Source organism: Mesocricetus auratus, unplaced genomic scaffold (assembly GCF_017639785.1).
Source record: "Mesocricetus auratus isolate SY011 unplaced genomic scaffold, BCM_Maur_2.0 Super-Scaffold_100001, whole genome shotgun sequence".
Lineage (NCBI taxonomy): Eukaryota > Metazoa > Chordata > Mammalia > Rodentia > Cricetidae > Mesocricetus > Mesocricetus auratus.
Genome location: NW_024429187.1, coordinates 1,027,240 through 1,051,744, shown reverse-complemented (window position 1 = coordinate 1,051,744; position 24,505 = coordinate 1,027,240). Strand labels below are relative to the sequence as shown.

The window sequence follows — 24,505 nt, the reverse complement described above, 5'->3', positions numbered from 1 at the left end:
GTCTCTGCTGGTTTTGCCAGGCCATTCTTTGCCAATTTGCTCACCGCTCCTCTCTCTCTGTCATTGGGTTCCATGGGTTAAGTTCAGTGTTTAACTGTGGGTGTTTGCCTCTACGTCCATCAGTCACTGGATGAAGGCTCCAGGATGGTTATGGACATCAAGTTCATTATCAGGAATGGGCATTCGAGGTGGTCTCTCCACTATTGCTTAGCTTGCCAGTTGGTGTCATCCTTTCAGATCACTAGAAGTCACACTGGTGCCTGATCGGTCTTCTAATCTATGATTCCCTCTTCCCCCTATTCTACCCCCGACTCACCCTTCCTGTTCCCCCATGACCTACTCTCTCTTCCTCTTCTCCCCCTCTCTTCTTCCCAGCTCCCACTCTCCCCCACACCTCACCGTGTTCCCCATCTGTTCAGAAGATCTTGCTTCATTCCTCTTCTCTGGGGTACCATGCATATCTCTGAGGTTCTTTTTGTATTTTTCTGCTGAGTAGTACTTCATTGTATAAATGTACCATATATTTTCTATCTACTCTTCAGTTGAGGGGCATCTAGGTTGCTTCCAGGTTCTGGCTATTACAAATAATGCTGCTATGAACATAGTGGAGCATATGTCCTTGTTGTATGAATTTGCATCATTTGGATATATGCCTAAGCGTGGAATTGCTGGGTCTTGTGGTAGATTGATTCCCAATTTCCTTAGAAATCTCCATACTGATTTTCAAAGTGGGTGTATGAGTGGGCACTCCCACCAGCAGTGGAGGAGTGTTACCCTCTCTCTACATCCTCTCCAGCATAAACTGTCAGTGGAGTTTTTTATTTTAGCCATTCTGACAGGAGTAAGATGGTTTCTCAGAGCTATTTTTATTTACATTTTCCTGATGGCTAAGGATGTTGATCACTTTCTTAGGTGTCTTTCAGCCCTTTAAGACTCCTCTATTGAGAATTCTTTATTTAGTTCTGTACCCCACCTTTTAATTGGATCCTTTGGTGTTTTGGAGACTTGCTTATTGAGTTCTTTGTAAATTTTGGAGATTATCCCTCTGTCAGATGTGGGGTTAGTGAATATTTTTCCCATTCTGTGGACTGCCTTTTTGTCTTGTTGACTGTGTCCTTTGCCTTACAGAAGCTTTTTAGTTTCAGGAGGTTAATTTGTTAATTGTCGATCTCAGAGTCTGTGCCACTGCTATTATGTTCAGGAAGTGGTGTCCTGTACCAACTCGTTGAAGAGTATCTCCTACTTTCTCTTCTAAGAGTTTCAGTGTGGTTGGACTTATGTAGAGATCTTTGATCCATTTGGATGTAAGTTTTGTACAAGGTGGATCTATCTGCAGTCTTATGCATGCCAACACCCAGATATGCCAGCATCATTTGTTGAAGATGATTTCTTTTTTCCATTGTATAGTTTTAACTTCTTTGTCAAAAATCAAGTGCTCATAGGTGTGTGGGTTAAAATCAGGGTTTTCAAATTGGTTCCATTGGTCTACCTGTCTATTTTTGTGCTAGTACCAAGCTGTTTTCAGGACTATAGCTCTATAATAGAGCTTGAAGTCAGGTATCGTGATGCCTCCTGCAGTTCCTTTATTGTATAGGGTTGTTTTGGCTATCCTGGGCCTTTTGTTTTTCCATATAAAGTTGATTATTGTTCTTTCAAGGTATGTGAAGAATTGTGCCAGAGTTTTGATAGGGATTGCATTGAATCTGTAGACTGATTTTGGCAAGATTGTCATTTTTATTATGTCGATCCCACCAATCCAAGAGCATGGGAGATCCTTCCATTTTCTGGTATCCTCTTTGATTTCTTTCTCTGAAGACTCAAAGTTCTTGATATACAGGTCTTTCACTTCCTTAGTTAACATTATCCCCAGATATTTGATTCTGTTTATGGCTATTGTAAAGGGTGATGTTTCTCTGATTTCTTTCTCAGCCACTTCATCATCTGTATATAATAGGGACACTGATTTTTTTGAGTTAACCTGGTATCCTGACACTTTGCTGAAAGTATTTATCAGCTCTAGGAGTTCCCTTGTGGAGTTTTTCGGGTCGCTTATGTAAACTATCATATCATCTGCAAATAGTGAAAGCTTGACTTCTTCTTTTCCTATTTGTATCCCCTTGATATCCTTTTGTTGTCTTATTGCTGCAGCTAGAACTTCAAGTACAATTTTGATGAGATATGGAGAGAGTGGACAGCCTTGTCTTGTTCCTGATTTTAGAGGAATTGTGTTGAGTTTCTCTCCATTTAGTTTGATGTTAGCTGTTGGTTTACTGTATATTGTTTTTATTATGTTCAGGCATGTTCCTGTTATCCCTGATCTCTCTAGGACCTTTATCATGAAGGGGTGCTGGATTTTGTCAAAGGCTTTTTCAGCATCTAGTGAGATGATCATGTGGTTTTTCTTTTGCAGATTGTTAATATGGTGGATTACATTGATAGATTTTCTAATGTTGAACCATCCCTGCATTTCTGGGATGAAGCCTACTTGATCATGGTGGATGATTTTTCTGATGTGTTCTTGAATCCGGTTTGCGAGTATTTTATTGAGTATTTTTGCATCGATGTTCATGAGGGAAATTGGTCTATAGTTCTCTTTCTTAGTTGTGTCTTTGTGTGGCTTGGGTATAAAGGTGATTGTAGCCTCATAAAAAGAGTTTAGCAGTGAGCCTCCTGCTTCTATTGTGTGGAATAATTTGAGGAGTATTGTAATTAGCTCTTCTTTGAATTTCTGGTAAATTTCTGGTAGAATTCTGCACTGAAGCCATCTGGGCCTGGGCTTTTTTTTTTTTTGGTTGGGAGACTTTTGATGACTGATTCTATTTCATTAAGGGTTATTCATCTGTTTATATTGTTTATCTGTTCTTGATTTAGTTTTGGCAAGTGATATCTATCCATGAAATGGTCCATTTCCTTTAAATTTTCAAATTTGGTGGAGTAAAGATTTTCAAAGTCTGCCCTGATATTTCTCTGGATTACCTCAGTGTCCGTTGTTATGTCCCCCTTTTCATTTCTGATTTTGTTAATTAGCGTGCTCTCTCTCTTTTGGTTAGTTTGGACAGAGGTTTGTCTATTTTATTGATTTTCTCAAAGGTCCAACTCTTTTCTTCATTGATTTTTCGCAATGTTTTACTGGTTTCTCCTTGATTGATTTCAACCCTCAATTTGATTATTTCCTGGCATCTGCTCCTCCTGGATGAGTTTGCTTCTTTTTTTCTAGAACATTCAGCTGTGCTATTAATTCTGTAGTTTGACTGTTCTCCAGTTTCTTCATGTGGGCACTAAGTGCTATGAATTTTCCTCTCAGCACTGTTTTCAGAGTGTCCCATAAGTTTGGGTATGTTGTGTCTTCGTTCTCATTGAATTCCAGGAAGTCTTTAATTTCTTTTTTTATTTCTTCCTTTACCCAGGGATGGTGCAATTGTGCCTTGTTCAATTTCCATGAGTTTGTAGGGTTTCTGCGATTTGTTTTATTGTTGAATTCCAATTATAATTCATGGTGGTCTGATAATATACAGGGAGGTTATTGCATTTTTTTTGTATCTGTGGAGATTTGCTATGTTTCCTATTGTGTGGTCAATTTTAGAGAAGGTTCCATGTGTCACTGAGAGAAAGGTATATCCCTTTATGTTTGGGTGGAATGTTTTATAGATGTCTGTTAAACCCAGTTGAGTCATAACTTCTATTAGTTCTTTTGTTTCTTTGTTGAGTTTCTGTCTGGATGTCCTGTCTAGCAGTGAGCGTGTAGTGTTGAAGTCTCCTACTATTAGTGTGTGAGATTTTATGTGCGATTTGAGCTTTGGTAATGTTTCTTTCATGAATGTAGGTGCCTTTGTATTTGGGGCATAGATGTTCAAAATTGAGACTTCATCTTGATGGACTTTACCTTTGATGAATATGAAATGTCCTTCTTCATCTCTTTTGATTGATTTTAATTTGAAGTCTAGTTTGTTAGATATTAGGATTGCTACACCCCCTTCTTTCTTGGGTATGTTTGATTGGAAAATCTTTTCCCAACCCTTTACTCTGAGGTAACGTCTGTCTTTGGTGTTGAGATGTGTTTCTTGTATGCAGCAGAAGGATGAATTCTGTCTTTGTATCCATTCTGCTAGTCTGTGTCTTTTGATAGGCAAGATGAGACCATTGACATTGAGGGATATTAATGACCATTGATTGATGATTCTTATTTGTGCTTGATTTATTGGTAGTGGAGTTATTTTGTGTAGGTTCTCCTCCCTTTTTCTTTTGGTGTTATGTAAAGTGGGATTATCTATTGCCTGTGTCTTTGTGAGTGTAGTTATCTTCATTGGGTGTAGGTTTTCCTTCTAGCACTTTCTGTAGAGCTGGATTCATGGATACGTATTGTTTAAATCTGGCTTTGTCATGGAATATTTTGTTTTCTCCATATATTGTAATTGAAAGCTTTGCTGGATATAGTAGTCTGGGCTGGCATTCTTGTTCCCTTAGCGTTTGTCGGACATCTGTCCAGGATCTTCTGGCTTTCTTAGTTTCCATTGAGAAGTCATGTGTAATTCGGATAGGTCTGCCTTTGTATGTTACTTGGCCTTTTTTTTTAGCTGCTCTTAATATTTTCTCTTTATTCTGTATGTTTGATGTTTTGATTATTATATGGTGCAGTGAATTGTTTTTCTGGTCCAGCCTATTTGGTGTTCTGTAAGATTCTAGTATTTTCATAGGCATATCCTTCTTTAGATTACAGAAGTTTTCTTCTATGATTTTGTTGAATATACCTTTGTTTTTCTGTACCTTTGAGCTTTATTTCTTCTATTTCTTTGCCTTCTTCTATACCTATTATTATCAGGCTTCTTCACAGTGTCCCATATTTCCTGGATATTTTGTTTTAGTGATTTTTCGGTTTTGAGGTTTTCTTTGGTTGATGACTGTATATCTTCTAATGAGTCTTCAACACTTGAGATTCTCTCTTCTATCTCTTGTATTCTATTGGTGATACTTGCATCTGTAGTTCCTGATTGTTTACCCAGCTTTTCTATTTCCAGCATCCCCTTGTTCTGTGTTTTCTTTATTGTTTCTATTTCAGCTTTCAATCTTTCAACTGTTTGAGTTTTTCCTTCATTTGTTTGGTTGTTTTTTCTTGGTACACTTTAGATTCTTTGAGAGATTTATTTCTTGATTTTTTTCCCCATTTCATGGATTTTTTTGTTTGTTTTGTCTTCTATTTCTTTAATGGATTTCCTCGTTTTCTCTTTGAGGGTCTTTATCATCATCATAAAATAATTTTTAAGGCCAATTTCCTCTGCTTCGTCTATGTAGTGCTTTTCAGGTTTTGCTGGCGTTGGTTCTCCAGATTCTGGTGGAGTCATGTTTGTCTTTCTATTGCTGAGTGTGCTCTTATTCTGTCTTCTTACCATCTCTTCTTCCAGTGGGTGCAGGTGGAGTCTTTCCATCTCCACTGGTCTCCTTCCTTCCTGAAGCTGAAGCTGGGTTGCTGGAGGTTGGGGCCTGGAAGGGCTGATGCCTTTCCTGAAGCTGGGATCGCCAAAGGTTGGGGCCTGGAAGGGCTAATGTCTTTCCTGGAGCTGGGTTATTGGAGGTTGGGGCCTGGGAGAGCTGAAGTCTTTCCTGAAGCTGGGCTTGCCGGAGTTTGGGGCCTGGAAGGGCTGAAGTCTTTCCTGTGTGGGCAGGTCTTCTGGATGCCAGTTGCAGGGCCCCAAAGATCGAGGGGATGGGTGTTGGGTGGGGGATGGCGAGTGTCCCCCAAGAGACCCAAGTTCACCTGAATCTGGGATCGCAGGAGGTTGGGGCCTGGAGGGCCTGATGTCTTTCCTGTATGAGCAGGTCTTCTGGATGCCAGGAGCGGCCCCAGAAGATCAAGAGGATGGGTGTTGGGCACGGGATGTGGAGCGTACCCCCAGAGATCCAAGCTCACCTGAACCTGGGCTCGGCTGAGGTTCTATTAGAGCTTCTTAAATGTGTATCTACTTTAATTCCATGACTTCATGCATAAAACTCTGTCAATGAATGCTACAATGTATATTCCGTGAAGTTTTTAAGCTAAAAACACTAAAATGCAGTAAAACAATTTAAATGTTTACCAGTAGAGGATGATTTAATTGATATATACTGTATAAAAGTGATGGATAATTATATTTGACTTAAAGTACCTTATAGATCAATATTTATAAAACATAGAAATTCTTTTGGTAATACAAATAATAAAAGCCCTGAGACAGATATTGTGGTTCAAATTGAAGATCAGAGAAGGAAAGCAACTGACCACAAGCTCTTACTTCTACCTCAGGTTGAAAGGGCTGTCTTGTCCTCAGCACGGCTAGACAATGAATCACTGAGATTCAATACTGAATGCCCCACTCTTATATACCACTCTGGAGCTGGGATTAAAGGTGTGGGATCACATATGCTGAGGCATCCTTTGTGTGAGCTGTTGGTCTTTTAGACTGATTCACTCTAATGTAACCATGGGTGGTCTTGAACTCACAGAGATCCATCTGCCTTTCTCTACTGAATCCTGGAATTAAAGGAGTGAGTCACCACCACCTGATTTCTGAATCCTGGAATTAAAGGTGTGTATCACCCCTGCCGGGCTCTATGGTTTTGACTAGCTTTGCATTTATATCTCCAGTGACTTTTTAGAATAATAAACTACATATCACCACAGCTTTTTACTTATTAGAAAGCATCAAGAAACATGGTGTAAATTGATGTGGTAGGATGCAGCTATAATCCCAGCAGTGAAGAAATTGTGTCAACAGGATTGAGACCAGCCTGGTACATAATGACATAACAACTGCCTCAAAACAAACAAACAAGCAAAAAGAAAATACACACATAAACAAAGTAAAAAACAGAACAAAAGAGAACCAGAGCCTAAGTATGTAACTCAGTGGTAAAATATTTGCTGAGCATGCTCAGTGTCTTATACTTGATAATCTCACACCATGAAAATACCATGATAGGACATGGAATGACAGCAATGTTCACAGTAACTAGCATGCATGCATAGAAAGTTATAAATGTTTACAGCAAATTTCACAGTGGAAATATGCATGCTTTAAGGACATCCTGAAATACATTTAGCTGTAATAAGTATAATTCAAAAATAGGAAGTAACTTTTTTCTAATAACATAAGGGAAAATTTCCAACAGTGTATTACAAAATTACGAATGTCAGTCACCTCATTTTACTTTTGCTAAGAACACTGGTTTAGCCTTCTCACAGGCATGTTTGTCTTCTCAGTCTTCAAGTATTGGTCATGTAAATGACTTGCAGCCTCTGTCATGCTAAGTTAATTCTTCCCTTTCTGTCAGCATCAGCTTTTATCATGCAGTTTCCTCTTTCCAGTTTCCATTAAGAGGAGGGCTGAAAATCATGAGCTAGAGTATCAGTCAAGAGGCGTTTCAGTTCTGTCTTTCTCTTGGACTTCTGAGAGGATCAGTCCAGGAAAGCCTCAACTTGTCCCCCATCTAGGGACACAATTCCATCTGCCAAAACCACTCCTGGTTCAAGAAACTGGTAACAGCTGCTTTTATTGTTTTTGTATAAAATGATTAAATATACTCTAGAGAATTTCAGATGGTGTAACATGAGAGTGGGTTTGATGGGGTAGCTGTGTTGCTTTTGTTAGGGCTGGGTTACTCTGGTAGCATGTGAAAACAGGAGCTTACCACTGGTTATTTTTTTCTGAGTGTTCTGTGGCTAATGCTGTGTGCAAAGTAAATAAGGTGTAGGGTGGACTTCATTACTCTTGATCAGGTTAAATATCTGTACACTAATCTTGAAGAAGTCTTGGTAAGAGACAGATAAGAGGGCTCAGTGTGTAAAGTATGCACTACACAAGTCTGACTAACGACCTGAGTTTGATCCTTGGGACCCCCAAATGGGGAAAGAGAGGACTCACTCAATAAAGTTATTCTCTGGACATGTGTACCATGGCTCATTTACCTCCACCCCGCCAAAAAGCCCCACAATAATAACAACAGTTTTAAATAAGAATTTTGTAATGCAAAGTTTTCTTCTTAATAAAGGAAAATTTGAATAATTTCAGAATACTTCATAAATTAGAAAACTAGAGGAGAATCAATCCATGTATTATTTGTTTCCATATTATCTGTTGGCTATCATCTCAGCTATGAATGTAGGGGGCAAGGCAAGTTACCAATATTTACTATTTAATAATATATTTACATCTATTATCAGATTTAATCCTTCATGGACATTAGCTAATGACTGCTTTATAATGACTAAATTTATTTTGGTATAGGTTCCTCTGACAGTATCATATACTACAAAAATATATGTTAAGTAATCATGTATATGGAATGATTTAAGATTAAAACTTCAGGTTGCATACTACTATTTCCCTCTCTATTACTCCCACAAGTCACTCCTGAAATATCTCTTTCTACTTTCCTGGTTGCTACTGTTACCCCAGGTTATGTAGCATGTCTGAAGAATCCTCAGATGCTAGAGAACATGCAGCTTGTTCTTTCTCAGTTTGGGTCACCCCATGCAGTAATGTCTTCTCTAGTTCTATGTATTTATCAGGCCTGACCCAGGGAAAAATATGTAGTCAGTGATTGGGTAGAGAGGTTGCATTATCTCAGTTGTTTGGGCTTTAATAAAAGAAATATTTATGTTTCTTAGAGCCGAAAATGTTAATCAACTGCAGGATTAACCTTCATATATTGTTTCAAAGGTGGTGTCTGGAGAACTCTGAGAGTCATATACAATTGAAAAGACTCTAAGAACATTTTTATTTTCATGTGTTTATCAAAATATATAAATAGTTTTAAGGGAAAGATTTTTATTCATTCATAAAGCTTTGACTATTATTTGAATTTATAGTGTTTCATTGATTTTACAATGGTAGAAATTTTGCCTAACATTTATATATGCTGAAAATTTTAAAGAAATAGGCCACGCCAGCATTATGATAACTGATTAGTAAATTTTAATTCTTTCTATATTTCCTAATAGCAATTTCTGTGAAGGGTAGAGGTATAAATTACAGAAATCTTCAAAGACATCTTACCTCTAGTGGAAATCGGCCAGTTCATGTAATTTAGGGTGTTTTGATTGTTGGGGACTTATTCAGACCCATCCCATTCCACTGCAGCATTAGATCCAGGTACCCTCCTAAATGTGGACATTTTAACTTCTTCTTTAGAAAACATCCAAGGACAGATTTTAACACAGACCCTACTTCACTTACGCCCAAGATGAGTGATGAGGAGATAACCTATGCAACTGTGAGATTCCATAAGTCGTCTTCAGGGTTGCAGAATGGAGGAAGGCCTAATGAGACTCAAGGGCCCAGTGAAGCTGGCCACAGAAGTAAGTTTTTAAATATCTAAATGCACCTGTTTTTATGCATTATGACTTTTGATATTTTAAAATAACATCCTACTGACTTCCATGGAAAATTATAACCCTCCATTTTAGCTGGGCTTAGTGATACACAGGGGTAGGAGAGTGATAAGTGAGTAATAGTGGGAGAGTAACCACTTACAAAGTTGTTCAAAAATGAATTAATTAGTTTTTAAAAGTAAAAAAAAGGAAAAGAAAACAATAACTAAAGGAAACTAATAATTATCTGGTATCAGAGAAAGCTAGACAACTATAGCAGATCAATAGAAGTCTATAAGAAATTCCTGCCAAGTGGCAAGTGAATGCATTCCATCAACTTTGAGAAACGATTAGGAGATTTTTATTTTTTAGCCTTGTCAAGAAACATTCTAAAACCTTAAAAAAGTTATAAACTAGACTCTGAAGAAAATCAAATGTTCCAGGGAAATGGAATGCATTAGGGACAATACTTTCACTCTAGCAGAAGGTGTTTTCATTGTCTGAAATATTTCCAATAACTAATGTAAGGAAACAGCAAAAGTAGTCCATCCAAAGAGGAAGCTTCTTCCTTGGAAGTACGCTGAAGAGGAAGAGACTGGATGAGAGAGGGTATTGTGGATGGGGATGACTAACCACACTATGCATTTGCAGAAATGTCAAAGATAATTAAGTTTATTAATAAAAAGAGGAAACTTTTATTTCTCTTCTCTGTTTCTGCTTACTGTTCCTGAACTTTAACAGTTGAAGTCCAAGTTGAGAACCTTAACTTCCTAGACAGTGATAATTATAGACTTGGCTTTCAGATTCCCCAAACCTAAGATACAGCAAAGTGTTTATTATTGTCTAGAAAAAAATGGAGTTTGTGATAAAAAAATAGAGTTGATTTTAGGCCCCTTTAAGGATGTGCCTGTATACAGGTCAGCTCCAGAACAGCCACAGTTCCCTATCAGTTCTCAAAAATCATCTATCCCTCTTTCTTTACACCTCTACTTCAGTTATGCTCCTTTGGCTGCCTGAACTGCCCAGTTTTGGGTCTTCTACTTGGGTTTTGTCTGTGCCTCTAGTACTTTCTGAAAGATGCAATTATGATCCTATAGAACTGGGTGAGGAGCATGTGCCTGTCATCCAGCTACTTCTAGACGATTCAGGAGGATTGAGACTATAGGGTCAAAGGTAAAATAAGTTTGAAATCCTGTGAAAATTCACACATGTAGGATTTCTACAGTGGTTGCCGTTTAGGCAGAAATCTACAAATTTGAAAACACATTTTCAGTAAGCCTGTAAGATGAACTTTAGTAAAATTTTTATGCTGACCAATATGTCATTGTTTCCATGCTATACAAAATAGTAATTAGTGTTGGGATCTGTTTTTTTCATAATGATTAGTTTATTGGTTGTTCTTTGTTTGTTTGTTTTGATTTAAGAGTGTTCAGTCCCCTGTTACCTCATTGCCATACCTCTGGGAATCCTTTGTTCCGTTCTTCTGGTGACTGTTGCACTGTTGGGGAAACACAGTGAGTAACTGGTATACATCTTCTTTGCCTTTCTGCCTAAGTAATAACTTTAGACAAAAAGTATGCAGTTAACAACTCTGTTTATTCTGTCTATAATCAAAGGATGTCCTAAATAGCTCAGGATATCTTTTGTTTTTTGCCTGACATAGGACAGTGTCCTGTTCTCAGACATACCTATTCTATTAATTCTGGGACAGTTGGGAACTGCCTTGATCTGTCTCATTCTTGGTACAGTTCCTTTTGAGAACTTGTTTATAGTCTTCTTTCTGAGCTTTTTTATTCATCTAAAATTTAATTTTTCATTTTCTATACTAACCCCAGTCCCCCATTCCTCCCCTTCCTGCTCCCCACCTTTCCCCATCTCACACCCCATCCACTCCTCAGAGGAGATAAAGCCTTTTGCAGGGGAGTCAACAAAGTCTGGCATAACAAGTTGAGGCAGGATAAAACCACTCCCCCACGTATCAAGGTTAAGCATGGCATCCCACCATGAGGAATGGGCTCCAAAAAGCCAGTTCATTCATCTGGGATAGGTCCTGGTGCCAATGCCAGGCTCCCCCAACAGATCAATCCTCATAACTGTCACTCACATTCAGAGTGTCTAGTTAGATCCCATGCGGGTTCCTCAGATGACAGTCCATAGTCCATGAGCTTCCACTAGTTGGGGTCAACTGTCACTGTGGCTTTCCCATTATGGCCTTGATCCCCCATTGTTGATATATTCCCTCCTCCGTCTCTTCAAGTGAAGTTGAGGAGCTCAGTTCAGCGCTTGGTTGTGAATCATTGCATCTGCTTCCATCATTTACTGGATGTAGGTTTTAGGATGACAATTAAGGTAGTCACTAATCTCATTAAAGGGGAGGGCCTGTTCAAATCCCTCTCCACTATTGCTAGGAATCTTAGCTGGGCCACCATTGTGGATTCCTGAGAGTTTCTTTAGCACCATGCTTCTCCCTAACTCCACAATGGTTCCCTCTATTTAGATTTCTTTTTCATTGCTTTTCCTCTCTGTCCCTCCTCCTACTGGGTCCTTGGATCTCTCATGTTCCCATTACCAACCCTACCCTTCTAGTTTACCCAGGACATCTTAACTATTTTCATTTCCTGGGGCCTTCCCTGTGTGTCCCTGTTAGGGAACCCCTGTTTACCTAGGTTCTTCATGGTTGTGGATTGTAGTCTGATTAACCTTTACTTTACATCTAATATCCATGTATGAGTGAGTACATACTGTGTTTGACTATCTGGGTCTGTGTTACATCAAAAAATTATCCTACATGACCAAGTAATTATGAAACATATGTAAACAGTCTGTGAGAAACAGCTGTGTAAACAAAATGATGAAGTTCTTTTTATTTTCCTCTGTGTTTATTGAGGACACAGTTAAGTGAAGAAACTTCTTTGTACAGAGATGTTAAAACTTAAGCTTTATTCTATTCCTTCACAATTTAAAGGAAATCACTCCAATAATGTACTAAGATAATGTTATATATTTGGATATTTTGCTTTCCCTTGGATACAATGATAATTGTACCATTTCTTTATGTTTCTTAGTTTACAATTTCATGCTCTATTAAGTATTCACTGAATATTTTACTTATATATTTATTTGAAATATTTGCACTGTGAAAAAATAAATAATTGGATGTGTGGAACATCCACTATAATTTTATTCAGTTGTATTGTTTACTTTATACTAAAGTTACCCCTATAGAGAGAAATTCATGTTTTAATTTCTATAGTGTGTTAATTGAAGTGTTACTTTCTAAATGCCAAAGTACCAGTTAAAGTAATGATATATGTTCGTTGTCAACATGGGCTTTCTCTGTTATCTTTAATTACAATATTTACTCCTTATTAGTATTTTTTGCCATTATATCTGCTACTAATTTTAGTTTTTCAGTATAGTCAAGAAAAACATGAATTGCAGAATACTCTAAATAATCTCCATCAAGAATACAGCACCATGAAAAATGACAGCCACTTAAGGGAAGAAATGCTGAGAAATAAGTCTATAGAGTTTGAGGCCCTCAGAAAACAGCTGGACTCCCTCAACAGAAGACAGAACAGATGCTATGGGGAAACCAAGGTTTTAGATTGCAAACAGCGCACAGGTACGGAAGGGATCTTGAATAATGAATTGCATTATTTTGTATTGTTTCTTCTCCAGAAGATTTGAAGTCCAATTATTAACTTGCAATGTTGGTGATCTGTGGGCCAATGGCTAGGGCTTTCCTTATCTCACGAAAGGGTCTGGAACCCCAGAAATCCCTTTTTGAATGAGAATTTTATAACTTCTAGATTATAGTGGCCATTCTGTCTTCAACTGCTGAAAGAGGATGAAACTGCAAGCCAACAAGCTAACAAAACAGGAACCTTTGGGTTGTGTGCAAACCAGAGTCTCCAACTTAGTTGCTAACAGAACCTGGAAGTTTCCAGTAAGAGTGTATTTACCAAACTCTTAGGCTAACATGGACTTATAGATTTCATATGAATGAAGTCATAAAAGTAATTGTGTGTGTGTGTGTGTGTGTGTGTGTGTGTGTGTGTGTGTTCCTTCTGCCATGGCTGAGAGAGTTGGCCCATTTGTGATCATGGTGAAGCTCCCAGCAGCACATTTTGGAGCCTCAAAATCATGTTCATATTTATCTTATTCTGTCAGTGACACAATGAATGAGCACAGAAAGATGAAAGAATCAAGCATTACAAGGAACCTTTCTTACCTTACATCATGACTGTTTAGCTTTAATTGACACAGTTTATCATTTATTATAAAATATTTTTTCAGAATTGAGAGTTTTCAAAAAGCTTTTACATATGATCTCACTGCATCATGATAGGGGTTAATATTCTTATGCAAGGGCTAATAATATCTTTAAAGTTGTTACATTATAAAATCTGTTTTAGGAAAAGAAAAAGGTTTGGGGCATTATTTTAAAATAACTTTATCATTTGTAAATGGTATCATATTGCAACCATTGTAGTCCCTGTTCTTAGGAGACTGAGACAGGAGGATTATAACTTTGAGCACAATTTGGACAGCTCAGCAACTTCCAGACCAGCTTGAGCTACATAATGATACTACTTCACAGGAAAACAAAGGCTGGAGATAAATTTTGTTTATAGAGAATTGCTTTCCCCAGGTCCTCATATTGACATGTTGTTGCTATACCAACTGCCCATATTTTAATATATTCAACTTGACTTGTTTGAGTATGTGGGCAATCCCTTAAAGGCATCAACATAACCAGAATAGACTAACACCTTCAAAAGCTCCTTCATGCGTCTTTTATTTCTCCCATGGATTTTATTTAACTTGATACGCACATTTACCTCCATCTTACTTAGACATGTAGTTTATTCATATTTTATCTTCATCCTCTCTTGATCACATCCTAACTGCTTTCATTCCTTATACATTCTCCCTTTTTTATTTAAATTAGAAACAAGCTTGTCTCACATGTCAATCCCAGTTCCCTCTCCCTCACCTCCTCCCCTGCCCCCCACCAATCCCTTATCCCATCCATTTTCTGCTCCTCAAAGAGGGTGAGGCATTCCATGGGGGATCTTCAAAGTCTGTCATGTCATTCTGAGCAGGGCCTTGGCCCTCCCCTATGTGTCTAGGTTGAGAAAGTATCCCTGTATATGGAGTGGGATCCCAAAGTACATTCATATGATCCACAACTAGAGGCCCCATAGATTTCCCAGGCCTCCTAACTGACACCCATGTAAGAGCATCTTACACAGACTATAGCACAAACTTAAGTGCACAGTAAGTGTGGACGAACTGGGGGCATAGAACATTGCTGAGGGAATAGAATTCCATCATCCTTGTACCTGCCTCTGTGCAAGTGTTTGCTCACTGTACACTAGATCTGGTATGTCACTACCTCTGATTCCTAGAACTGGGCTGCATTAGAACACTCATCTGAGTTGAGTCACAAAATACAATCTTGGGCCTGGCTTGTTTTACTTTGCACACCATCCTTGAGTTCATTCATGTTTGTCACTTAGTTGAGCATCTCTCCTTTGGGGTGTTGAGGTATGAGATGTGGTTTTATTTTTGTAGACCAAGATGTCTTAGCATCTACTTTATAGCCAAGACTGGCATGGATGTCATTACTCTGCCTAGGCTGGCATCAAACTGTTGGTGATCCTCCTGTTTCATGCTGTGTAGTGCCCAGGTCATAGGTATGAGCCATCATGACCAGCCAATTTAAAGGATAAATAGTATTCCTTAGTGTGCATGTGCTTAATTTTTCTCCTGATTTATCCACAATGGACACATCAGCTGTTTCTACACATCTACTGTTATGAATAATGCTACATAGAACATGGGCATACAGGGGTCTCTCAAAATTCTAGAATTTTAATTTCTTAGAGCTCTGAAATTTTATTTAGTTATAGATGTGCAATTACAGCAATGCTCTAATAACAGAATACCAGAACATGAGAATTTTCATCATTCCATTCTCTGTTATAGGCAAACGTGTTGAAGTGCAGTGGTTCTGTTTTGGCATAAAATGTTATTATTTCTTCATGGACAATAAACGCTGGAATGGATGTAGTCAGACCTGCCAGGACTGCAGCTTATCCCTTTTAAAGATAGATGATGATGATGAACTGGTACTGTACACTCTGACATGTTTTTTTTTTATTCTCTGACTCCTTCTCCAATCCTTGGGTAGGGAGATACTGAGCCCAGGCTTGTTTGTTGAAAGAGTGACCTTTAAGTGTTGTATATGGTTTAACTGTATGTGAGCAATGGCTGCGCAGTAAGATTATACCTACTCCTTCCTCTTCCTGGTCTAGTGTCAGAACAGGGGGTCTGTTATGAGGTGACATGTTTCTAAAATAACAGTCATATCTTTGCAAAACCCCCTGTTTCTCAGGAATCTGTAAGAGGGTCTTACACAGTAGCATGCTTCCCATGATCCTGTGACTGACAGTTATTTATCTCCATAGAGTGCCAACTACACCCAGAGTGGCTGCAGTCTTGGGCTTGCTCTTTGGAAGCCAAAAGTGAGGCTACCTACGATGAGTAATTGGATGACAATAGAGAAAGTAACTGACCTCTGGACCAATATGCAGAATAGAAATTGTATGAGAACCATGAAATTTAATAGTTTTGCCAGTTAGCTGCACCGTGATTTTTAATGAAACTTTCTATAATCTTTATTTTGGACTACTTTAATTTTTTAAGAAGATGTCTATTTTTAGAAATGAGTAATTAAAAGAAAACAAAGGTGGCAAGATGTTGACATTTTCTGTTTAAATTATTACTGACAACAACTCTTCTAATATGAAGACTATTTTTCCAGAGAAATGCTTACAGGATCAGTTTGAAACTTTTATCATTTAGACAATAGTACAAAATTTATACACCGACTTAATACACGAATAAAAATTATAGCACAAAAAAATTTTAATGTCAAATCATAATGTAAATTGCCATTTGATATAGTAAGCTTAATTAAATTTAAACTCACATGTAAAATTTATTTAGTAATCTAATTAGGTATCATGCCACTTGGATGTTACAAATAATACACTAATTTTTTCCAAATATGTGTCTCTTTCCTCTTCAATTTCTGTCGTATCAGGTCTGATTTCAAAATGGTTTTCTCTCTGGAGCATGGAGCTTAATGGGCAGCTTTTCACACAGGACTTTTCATCTTAATGAATTTGCTTTGAATACAGACCATTATTTATCATATGAACATTATCTATGTGCCTCTGTAGCCTTTGAGAATGTACATTTGAATAATTTCATAGAGTATCAGAAATTATGTAACAAACCATGTATACATTGTGATTCTTTTTCGGGGTCACAAGCAGGAATATTGTGAATCAGGCTTAGCCTTAGTTACATAGTGAGATTTGGTCTAAGAAAAACAGATATAAATCATTTCATGAATCCAGTATCTGTAGACACCAGAAGCTTTCATTTTAAATACCTTATGCAACTGACGTCTGTTTAGACATAAATGATCTACTTGAGGGAGATCACTTTAAAATGAACTTGGAGGGACTGAAGGATTGGAGGACAGGACAGCGGAGAACTGACATGAGAATTCCTGGGACCTGTTACAATTGTTCTTTTCTCACCAAACAGAGAAATTTTATCATCAGCTGTGTTTTTTTCCTCTTACAGAAGTTCCTTCAGCCAAAAATTAATCCAAACAGTTTCTGGATTGGGTTATCATATGATACAAGAAAAAGAAATTGGCAATGGATTGACAATGGCCCATCTAAACTGTGAGTTTCCTGAGCCTGTACACTCTGACATGGGTGAACAGTTGAGATGAGGGTGTGCAGAGGTTTTGTCTAATTTCACATACCTTTTCACTTTGTCCATGGAGCTCACAGGTAAGGCCAAGATGAAGAAGGCCACATCTGAGCAAGTGTTAGATAAGGAAGAGGAATGGTCTCGAAGCTAACTGCCCATGATGTGATACTGAATACAGCTAGGAATGTGTGATCTAAAATGCACAGGACACAAGCAAATCAAAAGATTAAGATGATCAGAAGTGACTGGTCATCCTGACAGAAACAATGAGTATGAGTATCTCAAATTTTAACTTGACTTGTTTCTATAGTTAGCATATAAAATTGTTATTTATAACTATAAGAACATCTTAATATGTATACATATGTAGATCTACTTTCAGCTCTAAGGTTATTAATTTCTAGTCTCATAAAAGAGTATATTCACTGCTCTTCTTAATAAACATTTCTTGAAAATCTCATACATATAGAGAATGAATTATGATAATATCCCCCTTACTTGACCTCTCAATCTTCCCATGACTGTACTCTAAAGTGTTCACCTCTAACTCTTTTTCTTAGTTGATCCTGTCAATTGGTCCATGGTTATAGATCATTCACTGAGGCAAGAATACCTAGCAGTGGCTGCACCCATAATAAAGAATGAATCTTTCATATACAACAACTGTCACCTAACAATAATAATGCATTAAATGGTGGTGCCAGCTTTCTATGCTGGAATTCCAGCTGGTTAATCATGAGCAGATTGCATATAACTAACCACAGTTGCTATGAGTCTGTGCTTGGTATACCCATGTCATGTCCAGAAGGCAGTGTTTTACAGAACTTTTTCTCATTAATTGACGATTATCTTCTTTCTGCTTCCTCTTCCCTGATACTCCCTGAATCTGTGGGGGTGATGTTGCAGGGAGGATGTTGATGATGTGGTCTCCACAGAGCTGAACACATATTCTCATCTTTTCAACATTTTGAGCAGTCCTGTTCCTCTCTACTGACCACTTCCCACTGCATAAAGAAACTTTTCTGACCAAGGTTGAGAACAGTCTTGGCCTAGGGCATAACACAAATACCAAAAGTGTAATTTGACTGCTTGACCACTTAACAATTTGATTGTAATAGGTTCTAACTTAGGGCCTGTGACCTCCCCAATCATGGGCTTTTTGGTTTTGATTGCAATACTAGACATGACATCCCTCATATTATAAAGACCTCACATTCAATAATAAATAATTAGTCATCCTATAACAATAGTACCATGGAGTACATATTTCCTAGCTAGTCAGTATTGTGTCATGCAGGATACAGTGTTGGGTAAGAGCACTCATAACCTTTCTCACCCTGAAATCTGCAAATCACATTCTGAGATTTTGAAAACTAGCCTGACTGAAGATGTTTCCTGATTTGTTTGAGATTGATTTCTCTATATCCTGGCACCAATTGACCCATATATGTAGAAGGCCTGGGTCATTCCCAGTAAGGCTCTGTAGTTCTGTTAGACTCTGTACGATCCTATGAACTACATTAGTTGTTTCTGTAGGTTTTCATGTGAAGTCTTTGACACCTCTGGCTCCTACAATCCTTCCTCCCTCTTCTCAGTGGGATTCCCTGAGCTCAACCTATTGTTTGGCTATGAATCTGTGCATCTGTTTCCATCTGTTGTGGGATGATTCCTCTCTGATGACTATTGGGGTAGTCACCAATCTGTTCTCAGGAGATGGCCAGTTTACTCTATGCACCCAGTATTCCTACAAGTCTTAGCTATGTCATCCTTATAGATTCTCTGAAGTTTCCCTTGCATCAGGTTCTATCTGACTCTCAAATTGTAATCCCAGTCCATCTAGCCTCAACCCCAAGTTACCATCCCCAGGTTCCCCTAGTCCACCCAGAAGATTTCTTCAATTTCCCCTTCCTGGGGAGATACATGTATTCCCCACTGGTCCCTCCCTGCTACCTATCCTCTTTGTGTCTGTGGATTATAGTTTAGTTATCCTTTACTTTATGGGTAGTATCCACTTACACATGAACACATAGTATGTTTATCTTTCTGGGTCTGGGCTACCTCACTCAGTATGGTTTATTCCAGTGCTTTCCATTTCCCTGCAAATTTCATGATGTCATTGTTTTTAACAACTGAGTAATACCCCAATATGTAAATGTACCAAATTTTCATTATCCATTCTTTAATTTTGGAACATCTAGATTGTCTTCAGATTCTGGCAATTATGAATGAAGCCACTATGAACATAGTTGAGCAAGTATTCTTGTGGTATGATTGAGTATCCTTTGCTATATGCTCAACAGTGGTATAGCTGTGTCTTGACATAGGTAGATTCCCAATTTTCTGAGAAAATGCCACATGATTGCCAAAGAGGCTGTACAAGTTTGTACTTCCATCAGCAATGGAGGAGTGTTCCCTTTGCTCCATATCCTCTCCAGCATAAGCTGTAATCAATGGTTTTGATCTTAGCTATTTTAACAGGTGTAATATGAAATCTCAGAGTAATTTTGATCTGCATTTTCTTGATGACTATGGGTGTTGAATATTTTCAAAAGTGTTTTTTGGCCATTTGAGATTCTTCTATTGAGTATTCTTTGTTTATATCTGTATTCCATTTTCAAAATTGAATTATTTGGGTTTTTATATTAAAATATTATGATTTGCCGGGCGTTGGTGGTGCACACCTTTAATTCCAGCACTTGGGAGGTAGAGGCAGCTGGATCTCTGTGAGTTCAAGACCAGCCTGGTCTACAAGAGCTAGTTCCAGGACAGCCTCCAAAGCCACAGAGAAACCCTGTCTCGAAAAACCAAAGAAAATTATGATTTTTAATTTAGTGCAACACAATTACGATATGAGAGAAAATGATTGATTATCTATGCTTTTTTAAATGTGTGGTTTCTTGTTCTGTTTATATATTTCTGAGAACTGTCTTTTGTCAAATATAGGGATAATCAAGATATTTTCCAATTCTGTAGACTGACGCTTTGTCCTTTTGACAGTGTCATTTGCCTTACAAATGTTTTGTCAGTTTCATTAGGTTCCATTTATTAATTGTTGATCATAGTGTTTGAGTTACTGGCGTGCTATTCAGGAAGTTGCATCCCAAGGCAATGCATTTGATGCTTTCCCCCACTTTCTCTTCATTAGCTTCAGTGTAACTGGATTTATGTTGAGTTCTTTGATCAGCTCAGACTTGAGTTTTGTGCAGGGTGAGAAATCTATTTGCATTCTTCTACATGCTGCCATCCAGTTATGCCAGCACCATATATTGAACATTTTTTTCTGGTATAATTTTGACTTCTTTGTCCCAAATCAGGTGTCCGTAGGTATGTGGATTTATTTATTAGTATTTGAGTCAATTCCATTGATCCACTGTTGTGATATATTGTTTATGATTTAAAGAAGTCACTGGAGATCAAAATGCAAAGGTAGGTACACCCATAGAGCCAGGCAGTGGTGATATACATATTTAATTCTAGAACTCGGGAGACAGAAACAGATGATCTCTGTTAGTTTAAGTACATACTGAGCTATATGAAATTGATCCAGTCTAAAAATGAAACAGTTCACAAGTGATATCAGATCTTGAGTTCACACACCTTTAATCCCAGAGCATGGCAGGCAGATCTCTATGAGTCCAAGACCATCCTGGGCTACAAGAAAGTGAATCAAATTCATGCCTTCAATCCCAGGAAATGCACAAAGAAGCCAAGGGTCTAGTGAAAGATTTAGTTTCTAGACAGGGAAGGCATTAAATGGCAGTCTGAGGTTTGGTGGAGAGCAGTGCAGTCAGCATTGTACTCTGAGGATTTGTGAAAACAGGACAGCCCTTTCAGCCTGAGGAAGAGGTAAGAACTAGTGACCAGCTAATTTGCTTCTCTGATCTTTAGCTTAAACCTCAATATCTGTCTTTAAATTTTTATTATTCTTGTTACAATCTACTGTTCTGTTTTTATGTCAATGCCATACTGTTTTTAGCACTATAGCTCTATAACAGATCTTGAGACCAGGGATGCTGATACCTCCGGAGGTTCTTTTTTATTGTACAGGGTTGTTTTGGCTACTCTGTTTATTTGTTTTTACATAAAAAGTTGAGTATTGTTCTTTCAAGGTCTGTAAAGGATTGTGTCAAAATTTTAATGGGAATTACATTGAATCTGTAGACTGCTTTTGGTAAAATGGTCATTTTTACTATGTTAATCCTTTTAATCCATGAACTTGGGAGATCTTTCCATCTTCTGATATCTTCTTCAAATTTTTCTTCAAAGACTTAAAGTTCTTTTTATACAGGTCTTTCCCTTTCTTAGTTAGAGTTGCCTCAAGATATTTTGTATTATTTGTGTATATTGTGAATGGTGTGGTTTTTCTGATTTCTTTTCCAGGATTTTTATCAATTGCATATAGAGAGCTTCTGATTATTTTAGTTAATATTATGTACAGCCATTTCCCTAAAGGTGTTCATTAGCTGAAGAGTTCCTGCTAGAATTTTTGGAGATGCTTATGAATATTATCATGCCGTTGGCAAATAGTGATACTTTGGCTTCTTCTTTCCCAATTCACCTTGATCACCTTTGATTGTCTAATTGATCTTTCTAGAAGTTCAAGTAGTATATTGAGTAAATATTGGAGACAGTAGACAGCCTGTCTCTTTCCTGATGTTACTAGATGTGCTTTGAGTTTCTCATCATTTAAAGCAATGTTAGCTATTTGCTTCCTGTGTATTGCTCTTATTGAATTTAGGTATGTCTCTTGGAAACCTAATTTATCCAAAGCATATATCATGAAGGGGTATTGTATTTTGTCAAAGGCTTTTTCAGCATCCAATGAGATAATCATGTGTTTTTTCTTTCAGTTTGTTTATATTGTGTATTAATTGACATATTTTCATATGTGGAACCATCCCTGCATCTCTGGAATGAATTCCACTTGATCATGGTGGATGCTTTTGATGTGTTCTTGGATTTGGTTTATTATTAGTATTTTATCATTTTTGTGTTCATGCTCATGAAGAAAATTGGTGTGTCATTCTCTTTCTTTGCTGAATCTTTGTGTGAACTGGATATCAGGGTAACTGTGTCTTTATAAAAATAATTTGGCAATTTTCCTTCAGTTTTTAATTTTTGGAATAACTTGAGGAGTATTGGTAGAATTCTTCTTTGAAAATCTGGTAAAATTCTGCCTTAAAAGTGTCTGGCTCTGGGCTTTTTTATTGTTGTTAGGAGACTTTTAAAGACCATTTCTATTTCCTTACAGGTTATAGATCTATTTATATTGTTTTTCTGATCTTGATTTAATTTTGGTATATTGTATCTATCATGAAATTTGCCCATTTCTTACAAATTTTCCAATTTTGTGGAGTACAGGTCTTTAGACTATGACCTAATGACTGTCTAGGTTTCCTCAATGTCTGGTGTTAAATATCCCTTTTCCTTCCTGATTTTGTTAATTTTGGTAGTCTCTCTCACTGCTAATTACTTAGTTTGGATAAGGGTTTGTCTATCTTGTTGATTTTATCACAGAAACAACTCTTTGATTCTCTGTATTCTCTTTGTTTCTACTTTATTGATTCTCTTAAAGGAAAAAGGATCACAAAGGGGAGAAACTAAACCATTGAGTAATCTAAGGCAGAAGAAAAGAAGTTATGCACTATTCTACATTTCTTAAGTTTAACCAATATTATAACCTAATAATTTGTGATCAGCAAAAGGCAAAAAGTAAAATGGGTGATTTTATCCTGGCTCTAAAACGTGCTGTTGCAGGGTAACCAATAGCAAACTGTTTAAGGTGACGGGAAGCATACAGAGTTGATTTACATCAACGTATTCACCAAATTTTCTCTGGCATAGAAAGGCATTTCAGATCTAAAAATACATCTTCTACACCATGTGGTCTCAGAACAAAGAGAGGACCTTGCAACATTTTTGCTCAAGCTTGAAGTTGGGCTTGAGTTCTGGCCATCTGTGGAGGCTATTGGCACAGTAACTGGGAGAGAAAGCTATTTTTCTTTGGAAATTGTTAGTCAATTAATAGTCTTTGTGTGTTAGTCACACAAATCTCAAACAGTTAGTTTACTGAACCTAATTTTTTCTCCTATATGTTTTTTTAAAATTTAAATTAGAAACAATCTTGTTTTACATGTCTGTCATTGCGGGTTCCCTCTCCCTCCTTCCCTTGCCAGTCTCCTAATGACCCCCTATCCCATCCCCTTTCTGTTCCCCAGGGAAGGAGAGGCCTTCCATGGGGGATCTTCAAAGTCTGTTACATCACTTGGAGCAGGGTCTAGGCCCTCCCCTGTGTGTCTAGACTGAAAGAATAACCCTCTATGTGTAATGGGATTCCTAATTCCATTTGTACACTAGAGATAAATACTGTTATACTAACAGAAGCTCCATACACTTCCCAGGCCCCCTAACTAACATCTGGGTAGGTCCTATGCTGGTTTACCAGCTATCAGTCTGAGGTCCATGAGCTGCCCCTTGTTTAGGTCATCTGTTTCTGTGGGTCTCCCAAGCCTGGTCTTGACCAGTTTTCTCATCACTCCTCCTTCTCTGTAACTGGATTCCAGGAGTTTAGTCCAGACCTTAGCTGTGAGTATCTGCTTCTGCTTCCATGAGCTACTGGATGAATGCTATAGGATGACATATAAGGTAATCATTGATCTCATTATAGGGGAAAGACATTTAAGGTAGCCTCTCCACTATTGCTTAGATTGTTAGTTGGTGTTATCCTTGTAGATCTCTGAACATTTCTCTAGTTCCAGATTTCTCTTTAAACCTATAATGACTCCCTCTATTATGGTATTTCTTTTCTTGCTCTTCTCTAATATTCCCCTGACTCAATCATCCTGCTCCCTCATATGTTCCTTTTCTCCCCTTCTCTTTTTCCTAACTCCCTCTCACCTCCCTCCATGCTCCTAATCAGCTCAGGAGATCTTCCCCTCCCCCTTCTCAGTAGAACCATGTATGTCTATCTTAGGGTCCTCCTTGATTCCTAGCTTCCCTGGCAGTGTGGATAATAGGCAGGTAATCCATTGCTCTACATCTAATATCCACATATGAGTGAGTACATATCATATTTGGCTTTTTGTGACTAAATTACCTCACTCAGGATGGTTTCTTTCACTTCCATCCATTTGCCTGCAATTTTCAAGATTCCATTGTTTGTTTCCACTGAGTAGTACTCCATGTGTACCACATTATCTTTATCAATTCTTCAGTCGAGGGGCATCTAGATTGCTTCCAGGTTCTTGCTACTACAAATAATGCTGTTATGAACATAACTGAACAGATGTCCTTGTTGTATGAATGTGCATCTTTTGGATATATGCTTAAGAATGGAATTGCTGGATCTAGAGGTAGACTGAT

General features: G+C 37.8%; 1 protein-coding gene across 1 annotated transcript in view; it reads left to right on the top strand.

The window, feature by feature from the left end:
* Positions 1-7,391: 7,391 nt before the first annotated feature.
* The window catches only part of LOC101823350, a 70,580-nt gene continuing 53,466 nt past the window's right edge, over positions 7,392-24,505 (top strand). Inside the window, exons 1-6 of the mRNA XM_040743690.1 lie at positions 7,392-7,510; positions 9,165-9,331; positions 10,768-10,857; positions 12,750-12,968; positions 15,338-15,480; positions 17,009-17,112. Of these exons, the coding sequence (XP_040599624.1) occupies positions 9,217-9,331; positions 10,768-10,857; positions 12,750-12,968; positions 15,338-15,480; positions 17,009-17,112 (671 nt within the window). The 5' untranslated portion in view covers positions 7,392-7,510; positions 9,165-9,216. The remainder of the gene's footprint in view (positions 7,511-9,164; positions 9,332-10,767; positions 10,858-12,749; positions 12,969-15,337; positions 15,481-17,008; positions 17,113-24,505) is intronic.